This window comes from Hippopotamus amphibius, chromosome 12 (genome assembly GCF_030028045.1).
Source record: "Hippopotamus amphibius kiboko isolate mHipAmp2 chromosome 12, mHipAmp2.hap2, whole genome shotgun sequence".
In the NCBI taxonomy this organism is placed as follows: Eukaryota; Metazoa; Chordata; class Mammalia; order Artiodactyla; family Hippopotamidae; genus Hippopotamus; species Hippopotamus amphibius.
The window spans coordinates 95,314,508-95,339,240 of NC_080197.1; the positions used below are offsets into that span (position 1 = coordinate 95,314,508).

Here is a 24,733-nt window from a genome sequence, read left to right on the forward strand (position 1 = left end):
CCTGTGAGAGAGGATGTGGGTCTTACTTGATCCTTTCTGTATCCTCCACACCTAGAGCTGTGCTGGGCACATAGCATACTTTTGATGAAAGAATAGACTGAAAAAAGAACAAAGGAATGAATGCTCTTTTTACAAATTAGAAAGCTGAGTTTTAAAGATGTGATGTAATATGTTTACAGTCACACACTAAGTGATAGAGACAGATTTGAAATGCTTGTCTGATACCACAGTGTGGATCTTACCACCATGTTCTATTATTTCATTAAGATTTTCTTTTTCCCTAAGTGAATTTTGTAAAATTTCAAGCTCTAATGGTAATTGTGTCTTCAAATTCTTGTGAAGTCTCCCTAAATTCTGGATATAAATTCTCCTCTTCTATCTGTTCAACTTTGATTCAAGAAGGAGCTATCATAGTAAGCCAGGAAGATGGGGATGACCAGAAAATGTGAGCAGAGCAGGTGGTCTTGTTACATTAACAATGAGAACATACAGTAATAAGAGAGTGAACAAAATGCTATAACATTTAACTTGCTTTTACATTGTGCAATAACGAAGTTTTATAGATCAATGCATAGAAAAATTATAGAATTTTCATTTTTTCATGCTGTTGATGCATTCCTATGAAACCAAGTTTAAAATAATAACAAATTAATTATCTAATGATGTAAAAGTTTGTGGATAGTCTTTACAAAGGGAGACTCTGTAATTTTATTTTTGTAATGCAACATTAATTGAGTGAAGGTATTTTGCACATTTTTTCATCATCTGCAATAACAATGCTTTTTTTTTTTTTTTTAAATATTGTGTGATTTTAAGGGTTAAAATTGAAAACTAATTGTGCTCAGACTGCTAGGTAGTAAATTTTTCTCAAATATACCTGCAGCATCATTGAATCAATTGGGAGTTTTTGACAAGTATAAAATGCAAATATTGAGACTCACGTGCTTTCTTGGTGAAGGTCTCAATCATATCACTGGGAGGTCCACACCCGGCGCTATTGCAGGCCCTTACTTCCACAAAGTACTGGGTGTCAGGCAGAAGGTTCTCTAGCCTGGCCGAGTACTCTTGGCTAGTGACTTGAACTCTGTGTGCAGCAGCTTCTTTGTCATGGGTAGCCCAGTACCGAATCTGCAAACATGCAAGTTGAGTAACATTTTTTCATGATTCAGACACTTCAGTTGCAAAAAATTCTTTTCAGTTGGTCCTGACACCATTGATGTTGGCTGAGCATCACATTCTCAAATGTTACTTAATGTTACCTACATTTCTATCTGTCTTAGGCACACAGGGGCAGATCTGCTTAAAGATGTCCAAAGCAAAGTAAAGTCTTACCTCATTGCCTGAAATAGTCATACACAGAAGAAAAAAGAGCAAAAGCCAAAAAACTTTGCATAAGATTTGCTGTCAAAATATAAAGCTGGTCTCTGTTTGGAAGTATTTGCCACAATAATTTATATCACTTATTTCCTGCTTTATTTCTGTTTACATGATTGCAAATCTGTTAAGGGCCATTGATAAACAAAAATAGTCATGGGGCCTAAAACATGCTAGCATAATTACTTTCTGCTAGCTTATTTCAGAAGTGTGTATGTAAAATCATTTCCTTTGAACCTATATAGAGGACAGATATTAAAGAAGTATTATACCTAATAACTTGATTAGTTGTAGAAATTATTTAACTTTAAAAGAGGTTTTAAAAAATTTCATCCATTTTGTGATTAGAAATGATTACTTTTACCAACCATCTATCAATGACAGCCTTCCTTGTCTCTTAAAGTTTAAGTAAAAGCTATGAATTATAATTTTCATTCTTCAAATAAGGCTGTTTTATTGGTTAAAAATCTGTAATTACATCTAAGTTACAAATAAAAAGGAAAGGATTGCTTATAAGTATACTGCTGTTTTATATTTTAGATGCCCTGTCTATAAAACAATAGGATTTTAATTTCATAATTAACCAAAATATTAGAAGATAATACCTAACATTTATATAATCCTGAAATTTTTATTTATTTAAACAAATAAGAAATCATTGTAAGATGGAACTGGATGGCTCAAATTCCCTTAGTAACAAAGTGAGGTTTATATGTAGAATGAGCACATTTCAGAAAAAAGGCTAACTGCTTACTGGTTTCCTTTGCAATATTTTTATTTTGTTTACTGGTGCTCATTTTTTTCTGAAGCCAATAATATATTTCCTAATAGTTCCAACAGAATCTCTTTGGCTTGTCTATCCTCTGAGCAGAGGATGGCTTTGGAACTGAGGATGTGGAATTGACCATGTGGCTCCAAAGGCAGATCTCAGTGGGCAGAGAAGAGACTTCATGAGGATGGGAGCCTCCTTGTGAAGGCACGAGTTTCCTGGGTGCTGGAAGCATTCAGGCAGTGACTACATTCATCTGAGAAGGAGAAAGATGGCCTATATTTTAGGGGGCATTTGAGCTGGGTTACACGGAAGGCCTCTTCCACTGCTAGACTGAAGAGAAAAAAAACAAACGTTTATATTCTAAGGAAGTGCCAGGATCATTCACATGTATTATTTCCTTAACAAACCTATAATGGCAGTATTTACCCTGTTTTATAGCAACCAACACTGAGGTTCAGGCATTTTTACATGGATGCTTGTTTTCTGAGAGCACATTTTAAAATCTTTATTCCATTATAACAACTTTTCTATCCCATTCAAAGGGGAGACGCTTTTTAACCAGACCATTTCTAAAAGACACTATTAAAATGACTAAAAGACACTAGTACTAAAATGTCCCTTTACTACTTAAAGTGACAAAATATTTTGACATTTTACCCAAAATTCCATGAGGCATTTTGGCAATACAAAAGGAAAGAAGAAAATTTTCTTTAATTTACTCTTTGCACATATATCCTGAATGGCCAATTACGTTACTCATCTGATTTTGGCAGGGATCTGTGTTACACAGTCTGCACCGAAATTCACAATAAATGTAAGCAGTGCTTTGGTTATGCCCTGATAACTAGGGAGCAGAGAGAGTTGTGGAGTGTGTCAAATAATCTCCACTTCCGTATTTTAGAATATGAGATTCGTATGACACTTTTATAGGATTTTAAACCTCTACTAACGAAAGCATCTGATACAAAATTATTTTGGTTGAATAATCTGTCTCTCCTTAATTTAAAGCATATGTTACCATAAAACTTGCAATGTTTTCAAAGAATTCTAAAATAAATAGCAGACAGACAAATGTAAAATTTATTTTTTTTAATCTGACATAGCCACCGGCCATGCACTTAGGAGATAATTTCCAAACAGATGATTTGGGCCACTGTGTTTTGATCCCTGCAGTGAGCTGCCCATTGTGGTGAAGAACCAACATTAATCTGTGAGAAAATTGCTTGGAGTGAAGGATTGAACCTGTAGTCATGAAGCAGAACAAATGCACCCCTTTTGATTAATCACTAGGGAGACCAAAAGACAGCCTGGATGAACTAGTGAAAACAAAGAAAGAAATGAAGCGGATCCTGCTTTATGGAGAGTAGACCATAAATTCATTTTCACATGCTGGAGCAACATACAGTGTATTTATTTCTATTTAATGTTGTGGCATTATATAAATTTAACTATTTATTTACATGTTCCTAAAATCTCCACAACACCCTGTGTCTAATGTTAACTTACCTTCATGCTTATTAAAAAGTTACAGAATTAGCTCATTACTGGTCCCTACTACTGCTCGGTTATAAACTCCTCGAGGACAGGTATTCATTATTTCGAACACTGTGTACACAGGGCTGCATTTGATGTACGGCACTCCTTCATTCATTGACCAGATATTTATTGGGGAGCTACTTTGTACCAGCTATGTGCTAGGTATTACGAATACAGCAGTGAACCAAGCAAGCATGTTTTTGCCTTCACAGATCTTATAAACAAAGTAAGAATCAAAATGTTTAAGTTCACATAAAATTACTAATATATTTGATGGAATGACCTAAGTGTATAATTTTGTCCCAAGAAAATTTATTCTTTATAACAGTATTGGGAAGCTAAAAAAAAGCCTCAGAAAAACGGCCAGCTCATATAATAAAGAATAATTATATTTTCCTTACATTTATGAGCTATGATAGAACCACTTTTATACAAAGATAATAGTTATATCCCTTCTGAGGAAAATTTAAGAAATTTGTAGGAAAAGCAGCTCTTTCATCTCATTTTCTTCAACAAGGCGTAGAATAAAGACTTGGATGTTACAATTATGGAAGTATTTAAAGATATTTAGCCCTTTTGAAAATTAAGCTTTCCCTACTTTATTGTTTTCTACTTCAGTAAGCTTTTGTATCAGGTTTCCAAATTTTCTTCTTCGAATTCTGAATTTTCTGAGAAAAATAGCTTCTGACAACTGAATATTCTTTTGTTATGAATTTAATACAGTTTTTAGGAAAAAAATCTAAATATGGTTATTTAAGTGAAAAATGAGATTCTGACACAAAAAAGTTCAATGTCTAATGAGGTATTATATAATAACTTTATGTTATCCAGATCCCAGACTAATTCAAGTATTAGTACATTCTCTGAGTTAGGAATAGCAATAACATTAATCACTCAAAATCTGTATTCTCATACCTCTGGGAAGCTATTCAAAGTTTTTTTTTATTCTAGCCATTGGCGCAGGAGCCAAACAATTCTATGTAGGCTTCAACCAGCTTCCCATAAATACTACCAGTAAGCATTTTTCCTCTGCCATTGCCACTAACCTCTCATTCCCTGTCTTGGGTCATCCTTGACCCTGCAGTGTGAACCTTGTCCTGCAGTCAATGAAGAGAGGGGAAATGATGCCTCTAGGGCCACTCTTAACCAATGGGGAACAGCACTGGATGAATGCTTCCCCTGTCATCCTATGTGGGGCAGTTCTCAACCACATTTATGAAGCTCCTTAAAGATCCTAAGGGATGGAGTACCAATTGCCCACAGTGGTTGCCAACAAGATAAAGCATTTTTCTAACGCAGTTTCTCCCTCTCCTGTTCACTCAGCTTTTTCCTCCTATCTGCTCCCTGGGATCATATTTAAAGCAAACAAACAAACAACAATAACAACAACAAAAACACTTACTTTTTCTATACCTGTGTGTCAGACTTTGTTTTGGGGAGATCCAGATGAAAAGAGATGCCTTCTCCAAAATAAGAAAATATGCTCACCATAATAATTTGACTTTTAAAGACATCTAAGTGAACTATTCAAGATTGATAATCTTTTAAAATAACTGTGAAATCAACCATCTGCATTAATCTCTGATTCAGCTGCTAAGAGGTTTTGTATTTATTATTCCTGATAGCATATTTTGCTTGATTTCATTAAGTGAATTCTTTACCTGCTGGGTGATTAAACTAAGTCTTTTGTGGATTCTTGGGCAGGAGCCCAAAGTTCTAATATGCCTTTGATAAGAAATACTTCTTGCATTCTTCTAGGTCACCGACACTGTGGGAAATTAAGATTAAGAATAAAAGTGGGGAGCTCTTTAACTAGGCAAGGGGGGAAAAAGGAATAAAACTTAAACTTTCTACAAGATACACTTTAAAACCACAAAGGTTTATTTTTAAACCCAATTGCCTACAGTTCTCACTTGAAATGTCAGGAAATTAACTTTGAGATGGGGTCCATCACACAGGACTTGGGCTTTTGCAGCTTTCTATTTATCTTATTTTATTAATGTCCTGCTTGTTTTCTCTGTTTCTTTATAACTTAAACCCATAGTACATTTTTATGGGAAATGCTGCGGTGTATTAGTTTTCTTAATCATCTATCTCATTACACCATTGGCTTCCTCCTTCATATTTTAAAATAGAAACAATAACCATATTATAGTGAATCAAATTTTTCCCCCATAAAGGGGCATTTTCTTATAGGAAAATAAATATTACAGAGTTTCTCTTTTTTCACACTGTGTCTTTGATATTTAAAGCTCTGTGTGAAAGACTTAAAGGGCTTTTTAAGAAATAATAAATGGAAAAAATAATTCTGTGATTTACTTCCAACATTTTAAATTAACCACTCTCTGGAGAGGCAAGACCTAGTTTTAAGTCAGGTTATGCCAATTATTACTCAGATAAGTGTTTTTAAACCTCAAGTTCTTCACCTTTAAAATGGAGAAAAAAATAGTGTTTATCCCCTGGGATTGTATGGACGTAATACGATGCACTTAATTAAATTATGTTAATATGGTAAGGCTCAACAAATATCATCACTCTTATCATTATTAATATTATCAATACTGGCTTCAACATCATCATCATGTCTTCAAAAGCCCAATGATGTAGAACAGGGAAAAGCTTTAAACGCAGGTTATTTCATTTCTTCCACACAACGGGATATGAGGCAGTGATTACGTTCAGCTTTATAGGTGAGGAAACTAGGGCTCAGAAAGTTTGGATACATTTTCCACATTTCTAAGTGACAGAGCTGAGAGATTAACCTATGTCTGTTCAGCAACAGAGCTCATAATTTTCCAGTGCAGAGTTGCAAAACATCAGAAATCTGTGAAACTAAACTTCTCCATGCAATACAGTTTTTGATCATTTGAGAAAATTTTAGCTGTTAAGATTATTTACATATTATTTTATGCTATTTAATTGAGAATCCTTAATTTAGCTTATTCCCCATCAAGAGTGTCTATTCTGGTTTTTGTCTAAATTCACTGGTGCCAGTGCACTGTTTCACATCTCATGATTCCTTTGTACTCTGCATGTCAGAAGTTATAAAATAGTCAATATGTAATTTTTAGACAAAGACAGTATCTATTTCTGTGGCATGTTTTTAGCAAAGTAAAATACATCTTTAGTACTTTGACTCAATGCATGGTTATATATTAAATAATCATTTTTTTCTATTTATTACTTAGAAATGAGCAATATTAAGAAAGAAGAAATTGTAAGTCCAAAATATGGCTTGAAAGTTCTGAATATTGATGTCTTCTTCAAAGATACCTCAGACTTGTTTACTACAAGGGTTTGTAACATCTAGTGAATTTCTCTCTCTTTCCCATTTCTTTTCTACTAGATGTAAATATAATTGTAAGTTTAATAAGTTATGAATACTGGATCTTCACCATCCACTCCTATAATTCCACTCTCTTGGTGATAATTTCAGCTGAACGCTTGCAAAGATGATCTGAAAACGCTTTGACATCTATGCAAACCATAACCTATGATACCAAGGAAAAAAGCTTCCTGTTAGCTTGTGTGTTTAAAACTTAAAACCTTGGGCATCCTTTGTGATTGCATTTCAGAAATGTGGTCTTGAGAAAGCCAGATTGCAACACTTTATTTGACCATACTTCATCACTTCTATCAGCACTCTGTGAATATTTCCTTAGTGCCTACCATATGTCCACTGTTCCTGGCCCTGAGGTCACAACAGACAACATCCTGCCCTCGCGAAATGAATATTCCATAGACAGATGACTAAGCACAAGAACTAAGAGGGCAAGTTGACTGAGTGGGCAGCTCACTGGCCATAGCTCCAGAAGGCCACTCACTGTCCACTCACTGAATAAAAAAGAAAGAAAAGGAAGTCTGTGACCTCGTATAAAGCACTGAACTTTGAATCAGGACATCTGACACTTTTCCTTAGTGCTAACCAAGGAAAGTTGTTGAATCTTTCTGGCATCTATTTTCTTAATGTTCACTCTTTGTGCTTAAAAATACGAGATGACTTCACTTTTCCTATAAAACCAAATCTAAATTTCATATTAAAGATCCTAACAGAGCTAGCTTTAATTCCCCAGGTCTTATTTCCTTTAACTAGACAAGCCCTCCATTTTCCTTCTGGCTAAATCCTACTACTCTTTTAAGACTTATTTTGAAGGAAATTTCCTTTGAGATATTTTGAGTGTTGCCAATTTTCTGCCTTCATAGATAACATAATGGGATACATATTTAGTATATTTATTAGTGTTTCCTTCTGAGGGCCTTTGGAAGTGGAACTAATGAGTCAAATAGAATAAAAAAAATTTAAATTTCCAAATTACCAAAGTGATTTCCCCAAAACTTGAGATGCGCCAGCATTTTTGAGAATGTTTGTTTCCAAAGATTGTGCTTAAGCCTGAGCTTTACTACCTTCGTTTTTATTTTGGCCAATTGTTTACCTATACATAGGGTTCCACATCTCTCATAGACAAGTGAGTTGGGAACCCCTGCTTTACTCATAAAAGTTAGTTAATAAATGTCCAACACATTAAACACAGAGAATATAGCGTTAGTTGTCACATACATCAGAAGGACAGAACGTTGAAAGATGCAACATATTTGAAAAGGTATGCTAATAATTATGAGTAAATGGATTTAGTTTGATAAAAATTGAACTCACCTGATAGCTTTCCACTACTTTTTCTACAACATGCTCCCAATGAACAGATATCTCAGAAGATGACAGGACTTTTACGCCTACTGCTGTTGGGGCCTCACTGGGAGCTGAAATTTGATGAGAACATTACATTCTTACATAAGATGCTTATATTAAGAAATTCAAATAGCACCATCTGTGGTGTGAATGGATGAAACTATATTTTAATATTGAACAATAGTTTTCATATTTCCAAAATAAAAAAGTACAATGACTTTATTATCTCTTCCCCTATTTTTACTTATTTCGTGGTCACCAGTAATACATGCACACACACATATTCATATACATGAATGTTAATATAGACAAACACGTATACACATACACATGTACACACACACTTTTACAAAATATGGAAATCTGCAAGGATTTCTCTGATATCTGTGAGCAAGAACCATACTATATTTTTGTATTTCTTTTAACTAGTCTGAATGAAAGCCTGTGGATGCAAATTAAAATTTATTATGTTGAGCTTATCAACTCTATATCATCAAAAATAGGAAATTTGGTATTTATTATAGAAAATTATTTATTACAATTCATTTTCAATTTTCTCATACTTCCTATTTAACATGAGCTAAAGATACACAGCAATACTTTTCTCTTTCTCTTTTATGTTTTAGCTAAGATCTTTTTTTTTTTTTTTTTTTTTTGATCCTTTGAAACAAGTTGTGACATCCACTGCTTCTTGGGCTCAGGAAATCTTTTATAAGTCTAATCTTCCAACTGGGCATCAAGTCAAATATGTATCAAAAAGGCTCTGTTCAATGAAATAAAAGTAATTTACATCCCTTAATAAAAATTACACAAAGAAACTAAAGAAATCTTAAGCAGGAGTGATCAATTTTTGTTGTCTTTTATTAACAAGGCATAATCCTCTTTTATGCTAAAATGTCCTGTACATGAACACTGTCATTTTTCCAAATCAAGGTAAATGTGTGGCGCTGTGATTGATTTCTTAGCAGTAAAGTGATGATGAACACATACAAGTTTCAGCACATGCAGGTTTTATAAGACTCATGAAACATTTAGGAAAGAAATGTAATTAAACACAGATGGCCATAACTAAAGAGGTGACAAGCATGGCCTTTGGCTGATTACTTTAGCATTGAATAAAACAACAAAAAAAATGACATTGGGTGAGAAGACAACTTGTAAAATGCTTCATACTTGCATTTTCTCTGTGAGATGTACTTAAGTTGTTCAAACTATTAGCATTGAGTCAAGTTATCACACTTCTGCTGAATCAGAATGAGTGCAGAAAATGTAAATTTAATTACTTAGAATTGAAAAGTCCTGAATTGATTAACTTAGAAATTTCTATTTGTTATTCTTTCTATGTATTTAATTGAGCTAACTTTAAAAATGTACTTGTGTGAGCGTGTAAATATATATACATATATATGATTGCCTTTCATGTTTGTATTGCAAGTAAAGATCATGGGATGATTTGAATACGTATTAAATTTTTTAACAAATATGAAAGCTAATAACTCTATAACTGAAGAGCATAAATTCTAAGGGATAGCTAAATGTTTATTGTGGACTAAAAATAATGTAAATTGGGTTAACTAATGGATAGTATTTTTCCTCTAAGAGATCAGAAGAGCATTTCACATAGTTTTAAGTTTTAAAACTCTTCCATTTTTGCTTCTTACACACGTGGGAAGAGAAATTTGTCCAAGCACAAATGTGTTAGGTCAGAAGGCAATGAAAATCTCTATTTGCTTTTCTAGCCATTAATTACTTACTTAGTGCACATGAGTACAAAGGTATAATAGGGAAGTCTTATTTTTTTAATAAGAAAATAAATAATAAAAAGCATAGTAGCTTAAATAGGAAATCACAGAAATAAGTATAATTATGTTTAATATAAAACTATGTACCATTTAGCATAGATATATAAAGTCCTCCAGAAGCATGCTCAATTCAGTTAAAGTTTCTAGAAAAACAGAGACCCAATATCTGTATTTTTTTCCCCTGAATAGCCTTTCAAATTTTTTTTCTTTCCAAGAAAAAAATTTCAACTGGCTTTCTGACTCCTTTTTCATAAAATTATGCCTAAGTTCCTTTTAATAAAATTCTAGCACATAAGGATACAATTATACAATTTTGTGTTAAAAGGAGAAACTTTATTAAAAAAAATACATGTTAAGGACTTTGTAAAGTAGTGAATTTTGTGAATGCACAGACTTACTGAGGTTTCCATCAAGTCTAGAGAATTTCTGACTATAAAATTATAATCAAGGGGCCAGGAACAAATGTATAAACCTACGATTTTAGTGGAAATTTCCTAACTACTCTAAACACGATCGAAAGGATGAAAAAGATTTTGGCAACATTCTTGTCATTTAGATAAAGAGATTGACATTTTAATTTGGCTCAAAATTTACTAACTCGTTTACTAAATGTGTGGTATCTCCAAAAGATCTTAATAAGTAGGTCCGAAAGACCGTAAACAAGATGCCTGCTGAACCAGAACCCCTCATCACGTCAGTGGGGTCTTTCTTTCACCTACCGTCTTGTGCAGAGTGGATGACGGCTGTGAGGCTGTATGGTCCGTCTCCCTTGTTGTTGAAAGCTTTGACTTTGACTTGAAACGCAGTGGAAGGGCGCATGGTCTCATCTTTATGGACATAGCGTCCAGTATCTGGATTAGTAACTGTCACTTTTTTCCATTCTTCTCCATCAAATGGCTTAAATGCCACTATGTAACCAAAATTGTTGCCGTAGTGGTATTCCCTTGACAAAGGCTGAATAGAAATGGAAATATTATATAGGTTTCAGCAATACAGGTAACGGGAGGAAAATCCTATGCAACAATAAATATGCTACACATGGAAGCATGCTTTCTGCAAAAACATACTTAGTTCATAAGTGAGAGTTGCCGGAAATGGCCAGGGCACAAACGTGTTCCAACATGTGGAACTTACCTAGTTCGCCATTTCTGGAACACCCTAGGGGAGCTCCCACTCTGGGCCTTTTTACTTTCAGTTCCTTCCTTCTAGGACGCGTTCCCCATGTGTCAAAATGGCCCTCCCTTGCTTTTTTTTTTTTTTTGAGGTTAAAAAGCTACTTGATGTTTTCCCTGGCCACAGGATCTGCCATTTCAAGACTCTTTCTGCAATATTCCATATCCAATCTCTCCACTTTATTTTTTTTCTCTTTAACTTAATTGTCTACTTTATTGTCTCTCTCCACTAGTAAAATGTAAGTTTCATCAGGGCAGGGTTATTGTCAGTTTCATTTACCTCTTTATCCCTAGAACCTAGAACAAAGTATTTATTCAATGGATAAGTAAATGAATTTCTTTAGAGTTCAAAGGCTGTGGTAAGAGACTTAATAATACTCTGGACTATCTGTACTGTAACCAAACAATAGCAACTGGTCAGAGGAAAAAGAGAGAAGGGGAAAGGAGGAAGGGATAACATTGCCCTCATCTGTAGGAGACTGGCTGTGGGCCCCGTCTGACTCCAATGCGGAAGCAAGAGCTCTGTTTTGCATTATTTTCTCAGTTGTTATTACATGTCAGTTGCTCAGTAAAGAAGTCTGTGTCAGCCCTAAATACTGATTGAAAGCAAGTTCTACCGAGTACTCATCATTTAGTCTTCTTAGCTAATAAGGTAAATATGCTCATTGTATATTTACTTTTTGCACCAGAATATCAAAGTTAAGTTGTCTTGAGGAAAAACCTTGAACTAAATGCAACACAGTAGCTTGAATATCCTTATGTTAAACAGGAATGCATATAAATGTACAAAGTTCCAAGGAAGAAGAAGCTGTTCTTGGTTGCACAAAATAGAAATCCTGAAGCATGATCACAAGGATGTACAAAACGTGATTTTACATTATTAATGGAATAGCATAGTTTAAACATGTTTTCTTAATTACAGTTCTATACTTAATTTTTGCAATTGAGTATATCAGAATTAGCTACAGAGCTTTCAAAAATTAGTGATTCTCATGCCCTAGTCTCAGAGACTTGATTTCAAATTTTTGGAATAGGATTTCCAATTCTGAGTTTTTTGACAAGCTCTTCATCTTATTGTGAGGCAGATACTTACACAGTTTAAGAAAATCAACCCTAAAGAAAGGAGTAAGATGTTCAAATTTTTCCAATATCTTCACTTTTGTGTGTTACACTGACACTAAAACCGACAAATCATTTGAGATTCGAATGAATGAGGCAATTTTTTTCTAAATCTTACTTAAAAATATGATTTTAAATGCCAGGTATAAAATGTTATTACACAGCACAGAGTGAAGCCAATTTTTGCTAAATATCTGTTTACTATATAAATCAATTTGACTCACGTAAAGAATAAAACCTGTCATTTTTCCTGTAGTTCTCAGAACCCTTTGGAGCCTTAGTTGTAACCTTTGACCAGCTGCAGTGATTAAATACTAAAAATATTGAATGGGTACGTAGAGCTATCCAAAACATGTTACCTAGATAAATGCCAGATGTCTAATTCAGACAAATTTATGTTATCAAAGCCTCCCTTCTCCCAATCTCTCTCTCGATTCAAAAATCCAGCTAAGATGCCTTGTTTTCCAGACATTATAATCTCTGATACAGAGCTCCCCTTTAGGTCACAAAAACTCAATGAAATGTTTTGGACACCTCAATAACAGTTCATCTGGGGGGACTTCTAAGACTGACCTGTTGTGATAGGTTACACATGGTGACCAAAGTAAGTCTCAAGTGAGAAAGCAAGCTCCAATTTAAAAATAGGTGCTGACTGGACTTCCTAGGTGGCACAGTGGCTAAGAATCCACTTGCCAATGCAGGGGACATGGGTTTGATCCCTGCTCCAGGAAGATCCCACATGCTGCAGAGCAACTAAGACGTTGAGCCACAACTACTGAGCCCGTGTGCCACAACTACTGAAGCCCACGCGCCTAGAGCCCATGCTCTGCCACAAGAGAAGCCACAGCAATGAGGAGCCAGCATACCACAATGAAGAGTAGCCCCTGCTTGCTGCAACTAGAGAAAGCCCACGTGCAGCAATGAAGACCCAATACAGCCAATAAATTAAATAAATAAATAAATAAATAAATAAATAAATAAATAAATAAATTTATAAAAATAGGTGCTGATACAAAAGATTTTTTAACTGAATTTTTGGAGTTTTGAAAGTCCATAGCAAATGTTATGAATTGTAGTTGGGTTACCAGGCCACAGTGAGTACAAATACCTCTGAAATGAGAGAGCTGAATGTGTGTTTAATCTTTTAGACCTACAGATATTTTAGCATCAATAATCTGTTTTTGTATAAGAATTGCACATTAAGCCACAGTAAACCAGGTAAAATCTGGCATGCATTTAAGAAAAAGAAATAACTTTAGTAATTTATTCTTGTGTTTGGGGCATTTTATTTCAATTTATTTTAGGAAACAAAATGGGTTTGAGATTAAGCGTAGGTAAAGCAGCCTCTAACATATGCAACTTCTTGGCACTTACCGCCCATGTTATAGTCAGTTCTCTGTTGCTTCCACCTCCACCTCCTACATCTGAAGGGGCCACATTAGGTGCTGAAACAAACAAACAAAACCACAAAAGAGAGGCCATGTAATTTTTTTCTGATGTTAGAGTTCTTATTCAGTTAGAAACCATTTATTTTTTTCTTTTGCTAGGAAAGACAAGCTACAACACAGGATCCACAATTACAATAACAATGCTTCATTGTTGCTGTAATAATCTGTTTTGTTGCCAAGATGAAAATTGATTCAGTGCCATAGGAAATGTGCTGGTTTCCTTCAATAAAGGTAGTGAAGCAAATTTGCCTTCCCATCTTTTTTTTCCCCCGTGCCCTTTCATTTAATATGATTTTGAAAGATTAGACGTATTTTGTTGGGGAAATATTTCACAGCTCTTGTCTTGAACTCTATGACCTTCTAACACTTCACTGCTGTGCTAGTTTTATGCCTCAATCTATAAATACCTGTTGAGAAATAGTGCATGTGAATTCACATAGGATTACGCTTCCCCGAGATATCTGGAAACATTAGAAATCTAATACTGTTCTTGTGCTCTTATTTTCTATGCCCAAATCTCTTCTGGAAACTTGTCCCATCAGTGACTTCGGTTCTCCCCTACTCCCATCTTTTTATATCATCCTTCGATTTTTCAGTCTCTCTACTGATACATATTTTTCGGTCTCGTCTCTCCAGCCTTAAAAATCATCCTGTGATACTCCATTTCCTGTCACTGAACGGCAAAGAACTGTTATATGACTATTTTTGTACTTCACTGCATAATCACTTTTAAACAACCCATTATCTGTTTTCCACTTTTTCGTATTACTGAAATCACTCTCTCAAAAATCACTAAATTGCTTTTAAACTACCAAGTCCAATGGCCTCTTTGCTTTTCTCCAAGTTATTCTTTCTCCTTGGAAGTTCTTCAAGCTGGGTACTGTATCTTATCAGATTTGTATGCTGTATCCTAATGTACACTTTATCTTATTGGATTTGCATCTTATTGGAATTATACAGATAAATTCTAAAGCATGGTTTGTTCCTGCCCTCCAGGCACTTGGAGACCAGCTACCCAGATAAAGACCCTGTTTTTACTGAGGACATACATTTTCCCCACACAACCAACTGCTGTGGCTGTCTGAGATATCATTCCCAGCTCTTTTAACATTTTAAAGAGCAGATGAAATGTCAGTTCTTCCTTGACTCCCCAAATAGTCCTTCCCAAAAAGAAACAGTTACACCTTCTACAGAGCACTCATTCACTGAATTACGGATCCGGATCCTAATAAGTAATTGTGATTCATAGATAAATATTTCAAAACTTCCTCTATGTTAGTCATGTAAATCTTTGCTGAACTATGTACATTAATTGCACAAACAAATATAAAAAAACAAAATAGAGGCTTTTTTTAACATCTATAAAACTATGTGGCTTCCTTTCTTGATTAAGAAATTAATGTGAAGTTTTATTTTATTTTATTATTCAGCTGTCACCACAGGAGTGTTAGAAATCAAATTGAGTGCATGGGGGTGTTAAAACATAATTTACTTGCAGCACTTTAGATGAAATACAGGTTGAAGGCTGGGATATTAAAATACTCCTTGAAACCCTTTGAGCCCCCGTAATTCATATTCTGAAGTTACAATTCTACACGCTATAGAGAAACAAAGCGCATGTTGTCTTATAATCAACGAATAAATCAAATTTTGTGTGTTCAAGTACAAATATTGTGGTCACAGGCAAAAAATTTCAAAATAATTCTAGAATAATTTAATTTATTATACTGCAATTTGTTGAATAAAATATTGCCTTCATCAGGACAAGTATCATTTGCCAAAGCATTTCACTATAATCCCATTTCATTATAATTTTATTTAGAACAGAGATAAAAGTAGAGTATATTTATGTCAGAGTGAATATTTTTCCCATTTCATAATGTTTAGTTTAAGGTCTAACACACTTCAAAGAAGTAATTCAAGATTATTTTGTCCTTCAAAGATCACCCATTGGGTTCATGAGGCTGAAAATAAGACCAACAAAAGCCCAGAAATAAAGGTAGCTGCATCTCTTCATAGAGCGTTTTACATCTTACCTGGGATAATAATTGATTTAATTTTCTCCTTTAAGCTTTGAACGTTCAGCTGTAGTTTAAGCAGCTAAGGGACATTTTTTCACAAGCAGAATTGACATATAACCTACATATCTGACATGAATCTGAGCACCTAGTTGCTCTGTACTTGTATTTAGCCCTGCAGAATCAGGAGGGCTTGGCCAAAGAGTGATTCCTTTCAGGGAAGTAAACCACCCTGAGCACAATGAAGTTTATTTAACTTTAGGCTCTAGGGCATCTGACAAGTGAGCAAACTAGACTTTCTCTTAACCATAAATCATTTAAAAGAATTTAAACAAATATTTAGGAAAAATACAAAATTATTAAATTAATCATGAATAAACAATTAGAAAGAGTGAGGCTTTTAAACTTGTCTTTTTGCCATGATTTCAGTCTAATAGTGATTCCTTAATGATGTTTATAGGAAGGATTTTGTATTTCAGTTGTAGATCTAAAAAATATTTAAGAAAGAAAATCAAGCCACTGCCATGATAATTCTTTTCTATGAAAAGAAACTAATGCTGCCAATTTTACTGTTAAAATTTTACTGTTTGAATGCTTAAATAACTTGCGTATAAGTAGCTTTTTGGGTTTTGGCATTTTATTTAACAATGTACAAACTGCCTTGTGACAAATCCTAAATTATAAAAATCATGGAGTATATGAAGAGAGGTCCCTGATTTAAAATATTTTGACTACTCAATTCTTGTTAATTATTGCTTAAACTATATAGCTATTTTTTACAGAAATAAAGCTACCATGAATGTAGCTTCTCATTTTAATTTGCATCAGAATTTCATTGTGATTTAAAACAAATTTTTTAGTGAGAGATTCAAAATGCTAATGCTCTCGAGTCTAGATAAACAAAGGGATTAAAGTCTTACATGTGCTTTTATTCTATCTACAAATATATACTCTTTCTGAAGTCATTAATAAAATCAAATGAACTATATAATATTTAGATATTCAAATGAGTTCTTCATAACATTTATGATCTCCTGCTCTGATGGTGGAGCAGACTGCTAACATTCTTGATGCACCTACCATGTTATTTCCAGGTGAAAATTAATGTTCTTCCCAGGTAAAAATTATACAGGGTCTGAGATAGTTCACAAAAACATTAATGTCTTTAGATCTTATCTGGCCAAAATTGTAATTTGCTCATTAATCTAGACTCTGTTGTCAAACAAGAAATTTAAATGGGTGCAGCAGAGCAAATTTGCTAACTACTCAGTGGAATGTTAATCTAAAACCAAGTCATCTAGGGGAGTGTTTAGATGGGCAGGAAAGAATGTTACAAACTGAAATAAACATAATGCATAGTAAATTTATTATAACGAACCCAAACCAGTTTTGGATTTTTCATTTAGATTAAGTGAAAGAATTAACATTTCCTAGTTTATCTCAGTGTAGTAAAAACAACAGCATCTAATGCATATGTTAACCTTGTTTCAAACAAAACAAATTATATTTGGTAATGTATTTTTCTAAATATATATGCAAATATCATTGTAGCTTTGCTCACTTCTTTTCATTATCCTCTAGTAACTTACATTTGCCAGAACCATCGTGTTTCCCTTCTTGTTTCTCTCTTTTCCTTCTACAAATAATTTTAAACACCAATTATAGACACCGTCCTGTGTTAAGCACTAAAGTTAACAATATGAATAAAATCTGATTCCAGTCCTGAAGATGCTAATGTGGTAACATTAAATACCTACAACTGGTTTTCATTCAATGTATTAAATATCCGCAATGTGCTAAAAATCCCCAGTAAAAATTTGCTGAATGAATGGATGAATGAATGAATAAAAAAACCCAACTTATTAAATGACTCATCTAGAACTTAGAAATGAGTTTTAATATATTGAAGCTAATTGGATACTCAGGTCAGCACTTTGAAATAAATATACAGAAAGGCAGCATTATTCTCTTTTTACAAAAAAGGCAAATGAGTCCCAAAAGAAGTTAGTTATCTAGCCCAGGTTACACTACTCACATGTAGAGATGCTGCAACTTTAACTCAGGCTCCCTGATAGCTTAAAAAATCTACACTCTTTGCTTCTTTAAAAAAAAAAAAGATTTTTCTATTTTATTATTAGTGACAGCTACTAACTTTAACATAGCACCTTACTAGCTATAAAACATGTTCGTAGAACCATTCTTCTCCTTTATCAAACATATCTAAAACATAAAAAATAAAATAAAAGAACCAAATAGGTTCATTAGACATGAAATTAAAGCTCTCCACATAGTATGAAAGTGCTGATTCCAGTGTTATGTTATTTTTTCTCTTTTCCTTCTTAGTTTGCTCTCGCAAATAAATGGCAAAGCTGTCAAAACAAACCTGAATGCACCATTTTAGCATATCGACGTACCAACCTCACCTACAGAGCTATTAGCTATGGGGTTATGTCTTACAATGACACATTGCTTTGAAGGGTGCTTTTGTTATCTCTTATTTACAGTCAAAATTAAATGGGTAACAGTGATTACAAACACATCTTCTAATTCTTCATTTGGGACCATCCACTTTATAATGCACTTGTCTGAAACCAAAGAATATACCCAACTGTGCCTGGCGATCTTAACATTAAGTAATTGGGCAGATAAGGGCATATGCTGCATAAGATAATGTCCTGTCTTTCAATAAGCATAATGAAGCACAGGAGCAACCTTTCCATCTAATGGGAACCAGCCTTTATCCCACATAACATATGCTGGCATCTCTTAGAGAGCTGTTATAATGGTACATGACAAGACAAACACCCCCGTGTTCCAGAAAGTGTTTTTATTTTTTTTGTGAGGATAGAAAATGTAAATGTCTAATTTTATGAATATTCAAAATTTCAAAAACAGGATGAAAGGAAAAACAGAAATTAAAGAGAAAGTCTATTGAATTTTGTGTTAAATATATAAAATTATTCCTTTAAGATGATTAAAACTACTGAAATTATATGATCCACTTTTATGTTTATAAAATGGAAATAGATTGCCAAATGAGGTGCTCTATCACAGAGTAGACAATATTTTCTTACAAGCATATTAAAGGTTAAAATGAGCATTGATCGCATAATAAAAATCTTATTCAGCAAATATTAGGCACTAGACAGTACTAACTCTGCTTCCCTTACATGTTTTTCATCATAAAAATGTTTCATAAGATAAATAATTCCCACTTAGAGATGAGAAAACTGAGTCTCAGAGAGATTAAGAAATGTGCCTCTAATCACAGAGCTTTTAGATGATAGAATCAGGTTTCTACTAAAGGACGAGTGTCGCAGAGCTTTAATACTGCACATTGCCTCCCCATAAAGTTGTTTAGGAACAAAGCTTTTAGAATGGCAAAGCCCTGAATTTGAATCCCAGCTCTGCTTCACATTGACTGAGTGTGATCTTGACGTTTTTGTCAGTAAGATTAGGAATAATAATGCCAATTGCATAAAGTTACTGTGGGAATTAAGTGGAGCAATGCAAGGAGAGAGCTTAGCACCTCATGTGGTAACGCAGCAAGTGCATACATGGTAAGCAGCCATAAAGACTGATTAACAAAGGACCCAAAAATACTTTCCCATGAAAGACTGACAAATGTGTTGCAGGTTATAGGATTTATTTTTTTCACAATTGAAAGAAATGCATCATCTCATTACATCACTATAGGGCCATGTCTTGCATTGTGAATAAGTCCGTTATCACATCACACGTTTGTTTTGTGCCTGAAGGCTTTCAAGAGAAGCCTCTTTGTTTCGGTTTTTCAAGAAAGGGCAACTGTGTTCAGTCCATCACACAGAAGCATCTATGACAGACATGGGAGGCTCTAGGGAATACTCAAACCAAACACAAGGATCCTAGCTATGTGCTCTCTGTGTTCTCTAAAGCTGCAACTTATATTACCTCCATATCCTGATAAGATTTCTGTGAGGTAGAGAAAAAGGAGCGATTATGTTTATTTCACAAGTGGATATACTAAAACAAAAAAATGGTGGTTAAGTCATATCTAGCTTTGTAACTGAGAATAAAATCTGAGCTTCTACTAGCACACTACTAAAGGTTCATATAAATGGCAGTGTTTTTAAGAGTCCTGCTTGAGAAACCACCTTCAAGAGAGAAAGTTGAATGTATCAGGTCTGTATGTGAAATCTGAAACTTGCAAGTAGTTATATTAACCTAGGTAAACTAGCGTCTGAGTCTACTGCCTATTAATGAGCATTAGATTGTAATATCTACCTCAAAATATTATGAGGATTAAGTGAAAATGCTCAGCACAGATCAGTATTTTAGTATTTCTGTTCTTCCTTTATTACAGAATCATCCATTTTATCTGGTAAATTATATGAAGTTACATGAAACTTTAAGAGATAGTTTATTGATGGCAGTCTCTGTGAATAACTTGGCTTTAAAAACTAAAGACAGTACAATTCATAATTCTGTTTAGAAGTTAGGCCAAAGAATTGATGTAGCCAGAAATGTGGGTAAGTGATATTAAGATATCACAGCAGAATTTTAATGGCATTCTGTCATCCATGTAAAATATTTTCCCCCAAATACAGCAGTGAAGTTTGGCAAGGCACAGTAAAAATAAACAAACGAGTCTACAAAACATTTTCTTTTTCACAGACAGGGATAATAAAGAAGAGTTATTATTAGAACCTGAACAATATTTTTGCCTAGAAATGCACAGGAGAAGGAAAACAGAGTGGAGTATTTCTTGTATGAAAGGCTATTAAAAAGGAGTTGGTATTCAGCATAAAAATGTGAACCTAAATTGGAACAATAGCCAAGCCCGCGCTACGACAAAAGAGCACATTTAGAGTGACACCTAATACTAAAAGAACACATGATAGCTATTTCTGAGATGTTCTGACTTCCCAGGTGGTATAGACCTGAGAGTCCCCAGCACATTCTCTTCTCGCCCTGCGCATCCTGCTCTCCTGCCCACACCCTCCAACCACGTGGCTGTTCTGTTATCAGTGTCTTTGAGAGACACAAAAATTTGCAAACCTTCCAAATCTGCTGAATCATGACTCTGCCTGGTTAAGATTCATAATTTACATTCAAGTGTATATTCTAAACACCAACTTCATTTCAGTGGTGTCTAGTGGATCATACAGTTGGCTCTATTTACCTCTTTCTCATTAATTATGTAAAAATATTCTAAATCTTCATATTTTCTCTTTTGATTTTTGACTGTCTTGACACAGAATGCACACACCTGTGTAAAATTATATACACACATTTCTTGGATGAATTACTTACCTCAGAGCATTATTTCCAAATACATTAAATTATATATTAAAGTGTCACTGAATTTATAAATCTTTTAAATTTTAAGAAGTTTCTTCTACATACCAGCACCATCGGTTTTAATTTTGTTTGATGGTATACTGGGCTCTCCTATACCCAATGTATTGGTTGCAACCACACGAAATTCATATTCCATCCACGGGATTAAATCCACTGCTCTTGCCGCCTCCATATTTCCTTCAATAATTGGGGGATCTAAATAAATAAATATTAAATAGAGAAGATTAGTTGAGTAACATCACTCTTGTAATTCCCTATTTTTATTTTATTGTTTTGAGAAAACGGCACGTGTTCCATTGAGTTGAAATAAAAAATGTTAAGTTCAAGGGAGTAAAAGGAGAGGTCCTTAATAGATATGTTAGAAAGAGAGATATGCATAAGTATCATTTTTAGTAAGTGTAGGGTGGGAGGACTGAGATTCTGCACTTCTAACAGGCTCCCAGCTCTTGTCTCTGCTGCTAGTCCGCTGGTCACACCCTGAACAGCAAGGAGCTGTATTCTGAAGACAGAATCCAGAAAGATCTCTTGCGGCAAGCGTACAACTTGGGCAGTTAAAATTTTTGTGGACTGCCATTGATGTAGTGTATGCGTAGTGAATGATTTACTACTAGAGTACCTATATGTTTACACCATTTTGCAGTTCGTTTTTTAGATTTACACCCAAATCATTTGGGGCAGTACTAATAAATGCTACAGTAATTCATTCAGATTTATTAAATATTTCTCAGAATTTATGCTACTAGATACTAACAGGAAAATTCTAATTTAGGGTCAGGATATGCTTCAAGATTGCTTATTTAATTGAGGTATGATAAAACATACAACCAAGGCAGGACTATACATTATTTTAAGTTCTCCTAAAATATTTTCACATGTGTTTTTAATAATTAACCTATTCATATATATGCATGTAAATACCTGTACATCACTTATTGGAAAATGTGTTCCCTTAGGCTTGTGTATGACTCATTATCTTATTACTTAGGGAACTTTTATCTGGCACTGCAGACCATGAACAAGTAGCTTTTTATGGACCCATTGCCACAATAAATGCTAAGCATTCCCGTGTCCAGTTTCTACTTTTGGACAAATTCCTATACGCTCAGCCTAGCCCATGCTTCCCCTGCCATGTGTGCCACGTGTGGCAAAACTCTCCTAGACACGAATTTTGCCATCCAATCTCTTACTTTGTTAAGGGTTTGTTTTACATATTTGACATAGGCTTTCTGATCAAAAGTTTGGCTTTGCCTTCTCCTCTGTTTTCACTCTGCCTCTTTATCTCCTATCTCCTCCACCACTCCCTCATGGCAAATCAGAATTTGTCTTACTTCACATACACAGGAACTTATTTTAGGTGATTGGAAGAGGGAAAATGAAGTTTTGATTTGTGAAGGACTCTTCATGGAGAAAGGGAAAACACAGAGCTGGTTATTATGACACTCGGTAGAGTGGCCCTTTTCCTCATTAGATACCTTTCAATGATTTTGAGCCTCCTGCAGAAGAGGCTGTAGTGGTTTGAATAGTGACTTCCACCCCTTCTGCCAAAAGATATGTCTACGTTCAAATCACCAGAACCTACGAATGTGACTTTTGGAAAAAGGGTTTGTAAACCATTTTAATTCTAAGACTAAAATTAAGTTAAGAATCTTTGGATAAGATCATCCTGGATTATCTGGATGGGCCCTAAATCCAATGACCAATGTTCTTACAAGAGAAACACAGCAAAGCGACATATAGAAGAGGAGGGAGAATGTGACCACAAAGGCAGAAACTGAAATGATGCAGCCACAAGCCAAGGAGTATTTGGAGCCTCCTGAAGCTGGAAGAGACAAGGAATGGGTTATTCCCTGGGATCCATGGAGAATGTGCAGCTCTGCCAACACCTTGGTTTTGTGCTTCTATTGTTTTAAACCACCAAATCTGTGATAATGTGTTATGACAGACATAGGGAATTAATACAGAGGTTTAGAGGCTGAAGCTGGTGGAAATATTTGTGAGTTTGTGAGTCTGGGGAGTCCAAGTAAAAGAGTGTAATAGAAGGGTCAAGGAGGCAGTCTGATCCTCTCCCCTGATTCTTATGCTGCAAAACCCCAGAGTAAATGCCTGAAGAATGGAAATGCTGGAACCATTCTAAAGCATCCCTCTTGGCAAGGGCATGGTGTTCTCATGATGGTAAAGGCTACCCTGGGGCTTTTCTAGGCAGCTGGGCAAACAGGTAAGGGCTGGGTCAGCACAGGGAGAGCCAGATGGATGTGCAGTGAAAACTGCAGCTGATGGACTGATTCTGAGCATGTATGAGGATTCAGTACAAAAATATCTCCAAACAAATGTAAGATCAGGAATATGTTCAAAGAGTAGACATTGATACTTGACCACAGAAAATATTTGGAAGAATGGTGAGAGTTAAAGAAAGAAAAGTCAGCTGGAGTCATTTAGCATAGATTTTAGATTTCAGATGAGGAGTAGTGCCTGTGACTAAGTGAAATCTGAGATGAAGAAAGGAAGAAGAATAGGCAAAAAGTCTTGGAGTTACAACCATGAGAAAACAAACCTCGGTGGGAAACCCTTGACCCAGTGATGCAAACAACGTTCAAAAGGGGAAACTGGAAGTGGATGTTAGGAAGACGGACTTCCAGAATGTACCTTCTGCATAATTAAAGAAGGAATTTGATATCTATAAGTTAATGATATATTCTACAAGGACAGCTAAAAGGTGTGAAAACTTCTCTTTTTAGAACAAAACCAATTATGATCATTCTTGTTAATATACATTAACATCAGTACATCATGAGAAGATAAGTATCTAAAACAAATAAGTTTTTTGCATATCTTTATTATAATACCCCCTTTATAAAACCATTTATATAAGTAGTAGGGCTAACTTAGCAAAAAGTGACTAATATCAATCATTTTAGAAAAATGTACCTAGAATTAAAAGTGGTTCTGTATCTGGCCTGTTTTCCTTCCCCAGAGGGGGACAGGACTTTTGACCCATACCACCACAAGAACAGGATTTAAAAGTTTGCTTTCTAACTTTTTTCCAGTCCAATCTTGAGCTAGGCAGCCCATATCATCACTTTACAACTGGAACCTCAAGACTGGCTATGTCCACAGCAGGCCACATCCATAATATGTCTCTATGGCCCCCTTGTTTGTTCCTGGTTCCATTTATGGACATACATATGTTTTTTTTTTACTTCTTATTCATGTTTTGGAACCACTCAGGGTCTGGTATAACTAGTATGATGTTTTGTAAGTAAAAGTACTTAATAAATATTTGTAAAATTTATACATAAAATACAAATACAAAAGTTGTGCTTATTTAGAGTTGACAATATCTCAGTGCAAGAAGCGCAACCACGTGTACAACAATCACTTCAACCCTGAATCAGGCAGGCTACCTATTGAAGAAGAGAGGGCACTCTGTCACCTTGCCCCACCACAAAATATCTGTGCTCTATGGCT

General features: G+C 34.7%; 1 protein-coding gene across 3 annotated transcripts in view; it reads right to left on the reverse strand.

The window, feature by feature from the left end:
- The window catches only part of CNTN1 (contactin 1), a 329,895-nt gene that overhangs the window by 45,178 nt on the left and 259,984 nt on the right, over window positions 1-24,733 (reverse strand). For all 3 annotated transcript variants that reach the window (XM_057703538.1, XM_057703537.1, XM_057703536.1), the window contains 5 exons: window positions 21,314-21,463; window positions 13,837-13,907; window positions 10,891-11,125; window positions 8,337-8,440; window positions 942-1,128 (listed from right to left, as the gene is read on the reverse strand). In XM_057703538.1, the coding sequence (XP_057559521.1) occupies window positions 942-1,128; window positions 8,337-8,440; window positions 10,891-11,125; window positions 13,837-13,907; window positions 21,314-21,463 (747 nt within the window). The remainder of the gene's footprint in view (window positions 1-941; window positions 1,129-8,336; window positions 8,441-10,890; window positions 11,126-13,836; window positions 13,908-21,313; window positions 21,464-24,733) is intronic.